This window comes from Lutra lutra, chromosome 14 (genome assembly GCF_902655055.1).
Source record: "Lutra lutra chromosome 14, mLutLut1.2, whole genome shotgun sequence".
NCBI lineage: Eukaryota > Metazoa > Chordata > Mammalia > Carnivora > Mustelidae > Lutra > Lutra lutra.
Window position 1 is genome coordinate 25,224,587 of NC_062291.1, and position 16,283 is coordinate 25,240,869.

Below are 16,283 nucleotides of genomic sequence, written 5' to 3' on the forward strand. Positions count from 1 at the left end.
TGGGAATTTTTTCAACCAAAAAACTGCATGTCAAAGAAAAAGTCATTAAACAAATTAAGTTTCTGATAATGTCAGAAAGTCTATGCAAGTTGTTTTTCGTTGTGGACAAAGTACCAATAAGAGTGCTTAAAACTGCACTTCTCAAAGGAGGAATGGATTAGAAAACACAAGGTGCCTTTTAGGGTATGAAAGCAAGCAGCTTAGGTATTTTTGCTCCCACTCTTTCTACCGCCTAAAATATTGTCTGTCACTCACTGTATTTGAAATATATTTGGAGAATAAATGAATGAGATAGGAGAAAAACAACTCAGATAATGACAGTTTCAGGTTGACAGAGTTAGATCCCACAGATGATCCTAACCCTACTCTTTATAGATAAGGACACTGATTTTCTGAAATCAGTTTTCTATCCAAAGACAGAGTTTTCTGCCCAAACCATTTAGTTTATTTGGAAGGTTTTACAGTCAACTTTCACTGCTTTGTGGATAGATTTTGGACTATTCACTGTGAAATTTTAATCCTTGGCTGGATCTCTTTTGTCAGTCACCATATACGGAACTGCAACTGTCCTCTGCATGAGATGGTGGGTACTCAGAGAAGGCCAAGTGAAGTCAATAAATCTAAGAAGTCAATTTTATGACAAAATACAGTTAACTCTGAAATTAAAGGAAATTTTCTTTTAGGTTGGTTGTTCATTATTTTTAATTAAAACTGTACTTCAACCTGTCAATTTCTGTGATACTGGGAAATTACTAAGTCAGAACTAGATTTACAAACCATTTCTCACCTTACCTTTTGACTATATGATCTTTAAAAAGTCTACTATGTACCCAGATTATGGTTTCTAAATACTCTTTACTGCTAAAAGGAATCAGAGCTCTTTACAGAGATGGCTGATTTTAGCTTGGGCGAGGAAATATACAAGATAATCCTAGAACATATTCTTCCATCAGAAATCAAAGATTACTAGGGTTGTATCAAAAGGTCTCAAAAGTCAAACTGAAGAGGCTTTCAGTAGCCAAAGATGGGACCATCTGAACATCAATAACAATGATAATGGATTGATGCATGAAGTCTACATGAATTTGAAGACTATGAAGTCTTTAAATCTATTAATTCAGAATGATATTTAAAATGAACTCACTTGTCACTTTTGAAGGATGCTAAGGGAACCACCTCACTATTTTGGTAACTATTTAAAGTTTTTATTCTGTGTTTCCTATAAGAATTGTACCTCAACCCAATAGTGACAAAGTAGAAATTTCCCAGCTAATAAATGAAGAATATTAAAATATCACCAGTTTACAATCCCTAATGAAATAAAGGATCTAAACAATGCTCATATGTGAATGTTAATATGACTAGAAGACTCAGACATATTAAATGTTTCCCAATATGGGGTGTCTGGCTGGTTGTGCTGGTTAAGCATCAGACTCTCGGTATCTGCTCAGGTCATGATCTTGTGGTTGTGAGATCAGCCCATGTCAGGCTCCACACTCAGTGCAGAGTCTGCTTCAGACTCTCTCTCTCTCTCTCAAAAAAAAAAAAAAAAAAAAAAAAATCTTTAAATACCTCCCAACAAAGTACACAGTATTTCCTAAGACATATTGTTACTAACCAACCAACCGAAATCTTAGCCAAAAACAGAAGGGAAAAGGAAAAAGACAACTCAAAGATGCAGGTAACAAAATCCAGACTATGGAAAACTCTGTAGGATAAATGACCCAATTTCTTCAACAAATTGTGTGTGAAAGAGAGAGAGAGAGTGTGTGTGTGTGTATATGTGTATGTGTGTATGAGAGACAGAGAGAGAGAGAGAGAACATGAGAATGCTAGAGCACTCCAAGAGATTTAGAGATTTAAGAGACCAAATCAATTAACTGCAATATAAACCCTTATTTCAAAATCCTGCTTCAAAAACTAATCTAAAAATTACAAGACTGGGAAATCTGAACACTGAATTCTTGAAGATATATTGAAAAAAATATATATGACTATATATTTTTCTAAAGTATAATTGTTAAATTTACAAGTAAAATCATATAGTCTCCAGGATTTGCCTCAAAATAATTCTATGGTGGGGGCAATGTGTGAGGGCAGAGATAGGTTTATTTCTACCCTTCTCTATATAGATTATCTTTAAATTTCCCCTCAAAAATTGAAAATAAAATATAAGTACAAAAAACTAAGCACCTGCTTTCCTGCCTATAAGGCAGTGATAGCATATTTAACTCACAGTTTCCTCATAAACATGTTGTAAGAATAAATGAGTTATTTGAAAGGTGGTTGGTCTAAAGTCTTGTTAATCAGGAATGAAAACAAAATTTTGCTGGCCAAAAACTAGATTTAGACCTTATATATACTCTAATGATAAAGAAAGTATACCTTCACAATATATGGCAAGGAATGTTTGAAATACGTAAACCATAACCATAAATTAAACCAAGCTTTAGGAAGGATTAGTATTAGTGCGACATAATTCTTTTCAATTTATGTCAATTAAATCAGATGTAAACTCCTAAAGGAAAAAACTTGTTTAAATAATTATTTTTGCTATATTTAATAAAGGACAATCTAAATCATTGGTAGGACTGGGACATTAAAGGACTAACATAATCAGAAAAAAAAAATCCCATGTGCTTCATAATAATCTTGCTTGCTAGGGTCCATGACAAACATAATGGCTAAAAGCAGTTTCAAGACAATTTAACAAAAGTCTATAACACCAAGTAGTGATACTGATTTGTTTAGCATAACTTTTACTAGTTATTACAGTGATATATAGTATTTAAAGCAAGAAAAGACTTGTGATCGCAAAAACCCACACCACTTTTCCATCCCACTCCCCACCCCACTGGCAATGGATAAAACTTTAGCTAATAAAATGCTTTCTGCAATGTATAGAGGATTCTATAGTGGCTCTGTTAAATACCCCTGATTGGGAATGTCTTGCTCAAGAACATTAATAGGGAAGTTTTTTTGAAGTTGAAGCAATCACTTTGAAGTAAACCATCCTTTCAAATTTGGATTGAAAAGAGGAGGGGAATAGCTTAGGCTTTTCTTTCCTTAATGTGACTCTTTCCACAGATGGCTCCCTATGAAAATTAATAAACTGACTTAGCTTTATAGGAAATGCCATTTAGAAGTACAAAAATTATAGTTAGAGAACAGATCCTGTGATCAAAATAAAGAAACTATTATTTATATACCTTAGCAACTGCAAAATGTATGTTTTTATGTAATTTTTAAAGTGGCATTAAACAAAATTATTATTTTCTAAATCATGAGAGAAGACAACCAAAAGAAAAAAATTCTGATTTGTTCTTTAATATTTAACATTATTAAGCATAAAAAGAACTTAGAGACCCAAGATCGAAAATATACTAAAAACTGAAACAAAACCACTATTCTTTAAGTTTTATTTGGTGCTTACCAGCTCTACAGATCAGAAAATACCAAGTTGGCATTTATCAAAGATCTTGTTTATTTGAGAATATACTAATACATGTATCCTTAGAAATTTCCAAAGTAAGCCAAACAATGAAAAACATCTACCTGATATTTAAAAACCAAGTAATTTAAAACATTGAATAAATGAAAATCTATGAATTTATCATTAATACGGGAAGAAGAGAACAGACACAACACTCATTTGCTTCTTCTGGAGAAAATAATACTGCTCCAATACCTACTGCCAATATCAGTGTAAGACCAGTATGTAATACCAACTCCTTACTCTGAAAACTGGTAATTAAAACAGTAAGCTTTCATCCTGCCTTTTCAGGAGGGACTGGGATTCATTCCTACTTGATGAAAAAAAGTCCTTTACAAAAGAATGCCAGCTAACACATGTAGAATGAGGGATATTATGAGAATAACATATGCAATCTCCAGTGTAATAAGCAATTCAGACAAGGGCAATCAGGTCACTAAAACCATTATGTGAAAGACTATTGGACGACAAAGATATTCACACAGTGCCAAACTATCACCTCCCTGACTACCTGCTAATAGCAAAGAGGAAAACTTACCTTTATGCTGGAGAGAGTTGGGGGCACCACCTTAACCAAGTCATTAAATATGACATTGGCAATAATGAGACAACCTGACATCATGTGCCCCTGAACAGAATGCCCTATAAAGTATTTGTCATCATGCATGAAACATGCTTGTAAATAGTGTTTAGAATGAATCTAATCAAGCCTCTAGACCTAATTTACAGTTTAAGAATGCATAATCCTTGAACATTCCTAGATTGAAAGCAAAAGCTTTTAAAAGGACATCTTAGGGAAAATGGGGAAATGTGAATATGGACTGGGTTATTAGATGATTATTAGATGATATTAGATGATATTAGATGGTTATTAGATGATAAGATAATTACTGTTCATTTGGTTAGCTGTGATAATGGTACTGTAATTTCATTTATACACACAAACACACTCACACACTTTCATTTTAGAGTTTCCTATTTTTTATAGTTGCATGCTGAAATATTCAGGGATAAAGTGTCAATGTTGGAGACATATTCAAATGGGTCAGCAAAAAATGTAGGTAAGAGGCTTTAAAGACTGACAGCTATAAGATAAATAAGGTCTGAAAGTGATTATTGTTGATGACTCTACTGTATAATTGAAATTTGTGAAGAGAATAGAACTTAAATGTTCTCACAGAAATGCTTAAAAAACCTATAATTCAAAGCTTGTAGTAATGATTACACAACCGTATATTATTTGTCAAAGTTACCAAATTGTACACTTACAATTGGTAAATTTTATTTTATGTAAGCTATACCATCATAAAACAAATTAAAAACAAAATACAAAGAGCTTCAACTCCCCCCAAGAAGAACACCTAGAGATAAAGCAAACTGGACAGCAAGAGTAACTGCTGAATCCAGGTGGCATGAGTGTCCCTCTAGTATTGTTTCAACTTCTCCATAAATCTGAATCATTGGCTAAGTTGAGAAAAAATAAGTAAAAATGACTTTAATAGAAGATATAACTACATATCAGTCAGGCTTACAGAAGAAACAAATAGACTTCTTGATAGAAATAGTCATATTTAAATAAGGAAACCAGGGTGTTTGTTGCTAAAGAAGAGTTTTCAGGTGAATGGAAGGGTTCAAGGGAAACCAGAAGTGGGAGTAGGAACTGCCAACAGGAGCGCTGCTAGAGAGAGAGCGAGCAGGAATCAGCCCCAGAGAAAATGAAGATAGCAACATCACAACACTAGAGAATGGAACACCTTGGTATCAGTTCAATCTTTGAGATCAGCAACTAAATTCTATTAACCTTCTCAACCTAACCCTTATTTCATGGTGTAATCTTAGAATCCTCTTTTGTACTTGAGACAAAAGTCATGCACAATGACAATATATGTCATCAGTCCTCAGGGTCAAATACAGCCCACGTTGTCCCCAAGTCTAAGGTCAAGTCTATACAAATTACTAGATTAATCATTTTCCTGTGAATTTGTAATGGTCAATTGTGAAACCACCACTGGGATTTCTAAGTATGGTGATTTCAGTCATCTTAATAATGGAGCTGATTGACTACCAAATCGCATCAGTCACCAGGCCATCAGCTTTTATTACCACAAGGAAAAATGAGTCAACTGAAAAAAGGTCAATTCAGCTGGGCCATGTAAACACTGTTAACTGCTTTTCTGGAATTACACCCTTGTCATCAGACAAGAAAATACAGATACCCTGGCTACAGTAACAGTGGGGTTCCACTATAACTGTCCTCTTAAATTTAAATGCTAAAGATTCAACACATATCTACACCATTGCCTTGAGGTTGAAACTGTGGCTTCAGGCTCACAACCTCATTTCAGAGATACTTCTTACTTTCAAAACTTATTCAGAGTGGGTACGGAGATAGGAAAAAGTCTAATTTTGTCTTCCAGATCTAGTCTAGCAGTATGTCTGTGAGGAAATAGAAAAACAGTGAGCCATATAATTTTACTTACTAGCTAGACAAGTTCTATCTGATCTGTGAGTCTGTTTTTTCACTTATAAAACAGAAATAACATACCTATAAAACAGAGCTGACTTACTGGCTCTGTCTGCCACAAAGGACTGATATGGTAAAATGAATACCTTGAAAAGAGTTTTCAAATAAAATAAATGAATTTTAAAATATCCTTTATTAGATTATTTTTAATTAGTTTCAGGATGATTTTTATTCTATTGTGCAACATGTAAGCGAATTCCATTTTTACTACCTAAGTACCTAGTGAAAAACAGTTTAGACAAAATCATCTATGCAGAATTCTTGTCAAAAACATCTACCTGAATCTAGTGAAACAATTAAATGTCAAAAACAGATATGGGGACTGGCATGGACTTTTCTAAAATGTCAATATAATAAAAGACAAAAAAAAAGAAAAAGAGGCAGTGAGTGATGGGTCCAATTTAGATAAAAAGGAAACGATCAAAATACATGGTGACCAGCTGCCAATTTGTGGTCCCTGATGGGGGTCTTGGATCAAACAATAAACAAACATTAGAAAGAACACTATAGGGACAACTGGGATAATTTGCTGTTTATATTAGATATTATTTTATCAACAATAGATTTTTTGAGTGTGGTAGTAATATTATGGTTATAAAAGAAATGTCCTTGTTTTTAGGAGAAACATTGTTGAAATATTTTAGGGAAGAAACAAGTTATGCTGTTTGCTACTTACTTTCAAATGGTTCTGAAAAAAAAAAAACTAAAGAGAAAGCAAATATGGGAAAATATTAACAACAGCTGAAAAATCCAGGTGAGAAGTATACTACTAATCATTATTCTGTTCTTTCAACTTTTCTGTACATCTGAAATTTTTAAAAGGTGGGGAAAAGTGGATACTGTATAAACAAAACAAAACATTGGCAAGTAATGAAAAAATTATATCACTTTTTCAATAATAAAAATATACTTTCATAAACCTAATTATCTAACCCTAAATAAATTCATCATGTTATAACTTTAACATTTATTATTTAAAAGTAACAGTAATCTTCCTAATATACAGAACAGATAAATTAAGTGGACTTAATTTAAAGGTCTCACTGAAGAATTTCCTTTAAGAAAAAGCAATATCATTTCTAAAAGCAGGATGGAAACAGACCAAATGTTATTACTGGAAAAGATCAGATAAATTAACTCAAATCCTTATGGATTAGCAAACTAGTATACATATGTTTCTCAGGACATACAACTTTATGTTTTTTTTAAAAGATAATGTAAAGTCAAGTAGAACATGTACAGTTACAAAAAGAAAAGAACATGTAGTTAAGAGATGTGATGGCTCATACTTTACCATAGCCTTCAATTCAACCACTCCAAAAGTAAGCAAAGTAAAACAACTAGAAACAATTAAGTACAAGCTATGGATAGAAAACATGATATTCTGCTCTAGATATGACATTAAAGTACTCCAGAGTAGGAATGCCAAAAAGGGGTGGGGGTGGGGGACACAAGGTTTGGATAACAGATGAAGAAAAATTTAAGACGATGGGGTAAGCGTGTGTGTGTGTGTGTGTGTGTGTGTGTGTGTGTGTGTTTGCTTTTGTGCACATGTGTGTGGTGGAGGGGGAGGGGTCAAGCTTTCCTGTTTTGACACAAGGATAGACAACTGCCCATCAATCCCATAAGAAATCAGGAAGTATTCTCAGGAATGTCTTTTTATGGGATCATTTGAATATTAACTACAAAAAGCATCGTTGTAACATGAGCTAAAAATTTGTTTATAATCTCTTAAATTCATGAAAAATTTAAATATTAATGTGAAATTGCATTCTCTGTTTTAAAACCTATTTACTGGTATAGATTTCCAATTACTATGTTTTCTTAGGAAATATACAGTACTTCCTTTACCAGATAAGCTCTGTTATGGAAGAAAAATAAGAAGATTACTTTATCTTTATGAACTGACCTATTTTTTTTAACTTTTTATTTTTATTTTTTTTAAGATTTTACTTATTTATTTGGAAGAGTGAGACAGAGATAGCAAAAGAGAGAGAGCACAAGCAGGAAGGAGAGAGAGAAGCAGGCTCGCCGCTAAGCAGGGAGCCCTACTCAGTGCTCAATTCCAGGACCCTGGGATCATGACCTGAGATGAAAGTAGATGCTTAACCAACTGAACCACCCAGGCACTCCTGAACTAATCTATTTTAGCAGTCCTTCTCTTTTGTCCATAAAATGGTAACCATGTGAATTGTATAGAAAAGAACAAACTTTACAAAATGTTGTATCTTTATTTTTAAAATAACATTTTATTTACCTTGTTAATGGACACTACCAAAGCTGGTTCCAATTTAGCTTCAATTTCTTCTGGAGTATAAAAGCAATAGAGTTTACCCCCTCTTAAAACACAATACAACCTTCTCCAACTAATTAGGCTTTCTTCCATTTGCTGAAAAAAAATTCAAGAAGCCATTAACCCTAATCATTATTTATCATCATTAAATTCAACAAAATACTTCAATTATTAAAGTTATTAATTTAAAAAAATTTAGATGTGATAGAGTTACCTATTAATTTAGTGTACAGTAAGTCAACAGTCCAAAATCAGAGGAAGTTAATATCACAGAAGGGTTTGAAATTCTCAAAAACATTAAGCAAAATGGAGGCAATGATTACCACATAACTTTTACACACATAAAATCATAAATCAATGCAGTTTTAGAAAAGCTAGTCTATTCAAAATTAGTGCTTAAAATTCCACAGCAATCCATCTGATGATGCAAAAAATTATAAAAATAACTCAATATTCAAAATATAATTTTCCCTTACTATTCTCAGAACACTAGAAAATGTTGACTACCCTTTAAGAAGGCAAATTTTCTTTCCTCTTAATGGAATCTTTAAAAAAAAAGTTATTGATTCATTGAAGCCCATAATTAATTATTTACTGACTATAAATAAGTCTGGTTATAAATAAATCAGGAGTAGGTGGCACAGAGGCAGCTTTGGAAGCCCAGAGGCCTAAAACTGTGCCAAAAGCTGTTTGCCAGAAAGGCCTTTCTGTGAAAGGTGTGGAACAGTCCTCATCTGCTTCCACAAGGAGTCCTCTGCGGCTAATTATCCTATTCCTGCTGTTATAAAGCCGAGGAACCTGGAGAGGTAGCTCCTTAGCCATCAAAACTGCACTGGATCCCTCCCCTTCCCACCTTCTCACCCTCAGCCCCTTCACCCCCCCATCCCCATTCTATGTCTAACATGGAGAAAACTACCATTTAAAAGAAGACTTTAAAAAATACTTATTATCAGAAGGCGAAACAACTGCCAGTATATTAAAATCTAGATTGCAGCTATAATTGTACAAAATGTAAAGTCCTCCAACCTGCTGATTAAGAAATCCTGCAAATGCATCCTCAGCCATACACGCTGGCTGGGCGACTAGGCGGCAGCACATGTTGCCATATAAGGGAAGCCAGAATGAAGACTCCTCTATTTAAACAAGACAGAAAAAAAAATCAAGTTATAAACATGTTTATTTAAGGTCATTATACATTTTTTTTTTTTTTCTTTTTGCAATTTTTTTTCGGCTTTACGTAAGAACATATGTAAAGGTTCACCCTACTCATATACCAGTGCCATAGTTAATGACAAAATCAAATATGAGAAAGTAGACTGGATAAAATAATATTAAACTGACAGTTTATAAATGCTTTCACCTAGAATAGACATAGAACTTTTAGTTTCTTGATCTCTCATTTGATCTTAAAGTATTTAATCAATGGAGATAATTCAGGGCATATGAGTAAACTTATCTAATATAAAAAAATCTAATAAAATGATTTTTCTACATCAAATTCAACTTTTTGCTCTGATTTTCATTATAATAGCGAGCATATTGATCCTCTAAATAAAACATTTCAGAACACAATTTCATGATAATATTTTAATAAGCCTTTTGGCTCTTCTTCCCCTTTCCCTTACTGAACATTAGGTGAAGCCCACAAAGATGGGCATCTGTGCCTGGGGTTGTGGGAGGAGCTGCAGTGTGCCAGAACAAGGGGCTACCGCCAGGCAGGATGAGGGTGAGTAGGAGAGCTGCCAGGCACAAGGTGTCAGAGCCTGAATGGGCTGAGGAAGGTGGATGACATGGGACAATCTCTCCTCAGGTATTGCCTAGGGTGGGGGGTCAAGGCCCAAGCAGAATGAGGAGCATCTACATGGTGTGGCTGCCCAGTGTGAGGTATCAGAATCCAAAGGATAAGGAGAGTGTACACATTTGGCAGGTGACTCAGCCATGGGAGTCAGAGTTTGAGAGCAGTGAGGACACCATCCATAATTCAGTGACCCATAACAGTGTGGCAGAGCCCAGTGAGAAGGACATCTGAGAAGAGGCACAGGGCATGGGGTGTCAGAGCACAGGCAGGCTGAGGGGGGTGTCCACATGGGACTCAGGAAAGGACAGCCAGGCATGGGAACTTAAAGCTTGAGGAAGAACAGGCCTATATGGGCTGTATAAGCCTCAGCAAGGTAAGGAATTTCCACATGGGGCAAGGGACAACCTAGAATGAGGAGTCAGAGCTCAAGCAAGGAGAAGAGAGCATCCATACAGAAGAGATAGAATGGTTGCTTTCAGGAAGACTGATCAAGGAAAATGCATTAAAGGTAATAGAACACCATTTTCTCTTTGTCAAAAAGAGGAGTTAACAAATGTGTAGAATGAACTCTGCGCTGTTGGGATTAGAACTGGGGGCACTGGTGTGGACTCATGGTTTCCAACATACAGATTAAAAAATACAAGACCCTATATGCACATAAGAGTAGCTGTGTCCACTGAGAGGGCCTGGGGAAAGCAACAGTAGTGCTCTAATACCAATGAGTGGACCTAGAGCACAGACCATGTCTTCTAAATATTTCCTTTACAAAAGAACCGGCATTCCTTGGAGAAGTAAGTGGCTCCAAGGTTGGGGCTCAGAAAGTACCTGACGAGCCTGAAATATCTTGTTACACCATAAAGCAAGAACTGCTCAATGAATGATGAGAATACTGTCAAAAAACCATCAGAACCCATCTTGAATGTGCTCCCATTGGCCAAACTGGAGACAACCTGAACCTTATAATAAACAGTATCAACAGATTTTGATGCACTGAATAAAAAAGGAAAACATGAGTCCATACTGATATAAATAAATCAATGAATAAACTGAAAGACCAATAAGAAACACACTTACAGAGTTTCAAGACACTCCCCTCTTCCTCACAAAATAGGTGTTAATTGCAAAGGGGAAACAAGAGTAACTTTACAGTAGGAATGGCGGGTAGACACCACACTAATCAAACGTTCAAAGTGAAAATCATAATCAAATTATATGCCATTTGACAGAATGCAATGAGAACTTAGCATCAATTTCTGCCAAAGATGTATATCCTAAATCTCATCTCAAGAAAACATCAGACAAACCCAAATTTAGGGACCTTCTACAAAATAAATGACCATGATGTGTAAAAATGTCAAGGTTATAAATGCAAAAATAAATAAATAAATAAAAAGACAGAAAAACTGGTCCAGTTTGAAAGAAACTGAAAGAAGCATGATAATTAAATGTAATGTATGATTTGGATGGTTCTGCACTGGATCCTTTTGTCATGAAAGACATTATTGGGACAATAAGCAACATTTAATAGGGTCTCATGATTAAATGGTGGTAATGTAGTAATATTCATTTCCTGACTTGGTAAGTGGTAGTGATGTAGTCGAAAATAGTAGGAAATTTAGTAGGAAATACATATTAATATATTTGGGGTAATGGAGAACCATGTAAACAACTTGCTCTCATGTATTTTGAGGGGGAAGATCTTGACATTTGACTTGTAACTTTTCTGTAAGTTTGCAATTGTTTAAAAAAGTTCTTTCAAAGAACATTAAGATATTCGTTTTAATGTAGACTGTAGGTAGGCATTGAGCCTTCACATTTACATAATTCTGTATGTTAGGGCATAAATAAAAACTCAATTTATCGCCCTTTGCCCATCCTCAACCACACAAAAATGATTTTCAAAGTTTTTACTGCATCCCTGTTGGTAATGACTATAAAATGGTTAGCCAATGGCTCTCACTATTATTGTGAAAATAAATAAATATTATTGGAAAATAAAACATTTTTAGGTAAAAATATTATTATATAATCTATAGATGCCATGCCAAGGTTTGGTACATCAGTTACATGAAAAAGCCCAGCCTAAATGAAGTATACAAAGTAAAACAAAAAAGTTTTTAACAACCTGCTTGCTCATAATTCTATTATAGAATAGAGCACAACAAATTACCGTGCACTATTCAAATCTTTTTTATTAATATCTTGGTAAAGCTGCTATCATTCAGAAATAAAGGGTTTGATCTGGGAGAAATAAATGCATAAGTACAATAAAGACAATGATTCCAAAACACAGGCATAAATTAATAAATATGTGAGCATCTCCTTTCTTAAAATAGGCAGGAAATGAAATAAAAATTGTATAAAAGCAAGCATCTGAGTAATACATCTGAAATCAACTTTGTGATTTGTGAATTTAAAGTTTGAAAGTAAATTTCTTTATATAGCAATCCCAGATTTATGAATGCCTTATGTTCCAAATATCTGTAAGCTAGTTGTATTTAAGTTAGGATGTACTTTCTAAAAAAATAGAATCGTAAATGATGATTAGTTTTTCAGATGAGTTCTTAGAATTTATCCAATCAATAATGTGTCTGGAACCTAAATACCACACGTAACAATGGGCTTCTCTGGTAAAATAAGTTTAGGTTTCACAGCATGCAGAGAAAAATAGTTTCTTCCTGATTACAGTCCTTAAAAAGGGATATTGGGTGTAGAATTCCTTTTTCTACAGACCTCTTAACACATCGCAATCACCTGTCCCTTCTAACCTAGGTTTCTTTACAGTTCAGGACCCCTGTGAAATGAAGCAGAGTCACAGCTGCTTCTCCTGACTTCTGAAAAGAAATATGGCATCTAGGCTAGTCACTTCACTTAGCTGAGTATCAAGTCTTCATTTTTAAAAATACTACCTTCTTAGGTAGGAGGGTTATTGTGAAAACCAAGTTAGATAAAGTGTAAATGGCATCTATCATTATGTTTGTCACACAGTAGCTGCTTCTCGTAATTTCAAATCCAGGGCAGTCTCACTCTCAAAACCACACCCTTTCCATTTTCAGAGTTGTCTTCATCCTTGTGCAACATATCTAATCAAATTACTTAATTCTTCTTTTCTAACCAAGGGCGGCATTAGAACAAGATGAAACAGGAAGTGAAAAAGCAATTTGACTTTTCACTATTTAAAGATTTTATCTAATTCATTTGTAGTTTCAAATGGGGAACAAAATGGTGTTTAAAAATGACAGCAACAACAAAAACAAAACACAGGCAAGGGAAAGAATCCAGATAACATCTCAGTTCCGTGTGAGTCAATCTTCACAATGTCGTTTCATTGTTTTATAAAAAGCATAAAAATTTCTTGATGATAAAGATATCATTTTAGCTTTTCCTTTCAATGAGCAAGAATAATAAAATTGAGTTATAAATTTTTAAAAATCTCGTATTTCCTCTTGATTTTATAGACACTGACATAACCTTATTTAGGAAAACCCATTGTATTAACATAGATTTAAAGTAATGAATAAATTTGAGGATGGCTTTTTTCTGTATTAAATTGTTTCCTTTAAGTTACAATATTTCTTCTTTTTCAAAAAATGACTGATTTCCAAGATTTTAATTTACACACACTCCTTAGAATATACATACATATTACATAAAGAGGCATACAGGTTACTATTTCTTAAAATTTTTTCTGTGGAGTCCACAGTTTCAAAGTCAACAGTTTTCAGGTGTTGTTATTTTAAGCATAAGTCTTCTCACAGTCTTTAATGTGTTGGTCTGGATTGTGTTTCTCTAAAACAGAGCCATGCTGCACAGTTCCCATGCTGATCTGCCTTATGAGCATTTTATTAAATAAGAATCTAGTAATATCTTACAGAACACTGAAGACAACTGAGGAATCACTGCTAAATTAATGCTTCCTTTATGAATTGTACTCCTTTCCACAACTTTTCAGATGATTTGGTTGAAAGAATGGAGCTTTTCATCATCAATTCCATTATTCACACATCACAGTGTTTTGAGTCTGTAGGTGCTTTAGCAGTCATCATCCCCGACCAGAAAGCAGAGCAAGAAGAGCACAGCCTGTCCTGGATTATTTAAACTCTGGCTCATTCACTTGCTAGCTATATGATATAGCATGTTATGTTCTCTACGCTGCAAGATCACCCATCTGTAAAATGTAAATGACAGTAAAATGAGGAACTTGTGAAGGTCACAGAGCTAGCCAGTGGTAGGACTAGAATAAGAGTCCAAGGCTGATGGCTCCACAGTCCAGACTATAAATCATTTCATTGTAATGTTTTTTGATAGATACACCTCACAGATACTAGGAATGAAAACCGATGCAAAGTGTTTATTTATTTACATTTTGTTGTGGTAAGAACACCTAACAGGAGATCTATTCCCTAACCAGATTTCTAGTGCACAATACAGTACTTTTAACAATAGGCAATAGTACATTGTACAGCAGATCTCTAGGGCTTATCCATCTTGCATACCTGAAATTTTATACCCGTTAATTAGCAACTCCTTCTTGCCCCTGGTAGCAACCATTCTACTCCTGCTTCTTTGACTCTATTTTAGCTACCTCATATAAGTGGAATCAGGCAGCATCTGTCCTTCTGTGACTATTTCAGTTAGCATGATGTCCTCAAGGTGCATTCATGCTGTCACATACTGCAGAATTTTATTCCTTTTTAAGGCTGAATAATATTTCACAGAACAGTGTCTGCTGCATAATAGACCCTCAACATATGATGGCAAATGAAATGACAATAAACTCCATCTGCCAGATTTTCTGATAAAATTGATAATGCTAATATTATTACAGACTTCAAGTTCTGGGTGATGAGAGGCTAGATTGTTCAGATCAATCTTCCCACTGGAAAGTACTGAAAATGCTGAATCAAATATACTTAAAATTTTTTCCCAGAGCAACAAAGAGGTAACAAGACCATAAGAAATTACCAGTATAAATATGATAAATGAGAACGAGTGAGTTAAGTGAGCACAGAAGCTGTATTTGTCTTGAGAGCATTTGCCAATCCCAGCAAGTCTGAATTTATGATTTAATGATCCTGCAAGATAAGGAAGCAGAACAGAAATCAAATTCTAGGGACTGAACAATGTAAGTAGTTAATGGGAGATCCTCCCCATGCTAGGCTGTTATCCTGAAGGAATCACCAACAGGGTAGTGGTGAACAAGAAATAATCCAAGCCCAGGATTCTCAATGCCTACAAGTGGGGGATAGGAGGGGTTCAGAGAAACTCAAACATGATCTTTGGATAAAGCAGGCCTAGACTGATAGTCCCCCCAGGTGCCTGCCAGAAGCAAACAGAAACATTAAGCATCAATTTATTCCTGTATGTAAACTTTAGATTATAATGACAAGTACATGAAGACATTCAAGGAATTGAGACATCATGAGAACCACTAGAAAAAGACAACAGAAATAGACCCAGAAAGACATTATATGTCTGAATTATTAGTCATAGACTATAAAACAGGCTTTTCATTAAAAACCTGAACAATAATATTGACAATGCATGCTAGAAATACAAAGTTCCCAAGCAAACCTGAAAAAGTCAAATAGAAACTTTTAGATCTAGGAAATATAAGAACAGAAATGAAGAACTCTTGGTATATAGGTTTAACAGCAGATCAGACAGAGCTGCAGAGAGAATAAGGGAAATAGAAGATAGTTCATAAAACCACCCAGAAAAGCATTAAAGACAGAAAAAAAGATGAAAAATACATCACAAAGAGTAAGAAATACAGATGATAAAGCCAGAAAGATGAACACAGGTTTAACAGGAATGCTAGGAGAAAAGCAAGAGAATGGAACAGAGGCTCTCTGAATAGAAAAGTGAGATTTTTGTCCAGAACCTATGAAAGACACCAATCAGTAATTTTAAGAAGTTAAAGGAGTTGCCTCTTTGTTGTTGACTGTTTCCTTTGCTGTGCAGAAGCTTTTGATCTTGATGAGGTCCCAAAAGTTCATTTTCGCTTTTGTTTCCTTTGCCTTTGGAGACATATCTTAAAAGAAGTTGCTGTGGCTGATATCGAAGAGGTTACTGCCTATGTTCTCCTCTAGGATTCTGATGGGTTCCTGTCTCACGTTGAGGTCTTTTATCCATTTCGAGTTTATCTTTGTGTACAGTGTAAGAGAATGGTCGA

At 34.6% G+C, this 16,283-nt stretch overlaps 1 protein-coding gene across 5 annotated transcripts in view; it reads right to left on the minus strand.

The window, feature by feature from the left end:
• RTKN2 (rhotekin 2) overlaps positions 1 to 16,283 on the minus strand; it is a 79,022-nt gene that overhangs the window by 16,008 nt on the left and 46,731 nt on the right. For all 5 annotated transcript variants that reach the window (XR_007122718.1, XM_047702751.1, XM_047702749.1 and 2 more), the window contains 2 exons: positions 9,337 to 9,443; positions 8,275 to 8,406 (listed from right to left, as the gene is read on the minus strand). Coding sequence is in view for 4 of the 5 variants with exons in the window: in XM_047702751.1 (XP_047558707.1) it covers positions 8,275 to 8,406; positions 9,337 to 9,443 (239 nt within the window). In the remaining variant the exon portion in view is untranslated. The remainder of the gene's footprint in view (positions 1 to 8,274; positions 8,407 to 9,336; positions 9,444 to 16,283) is intronic.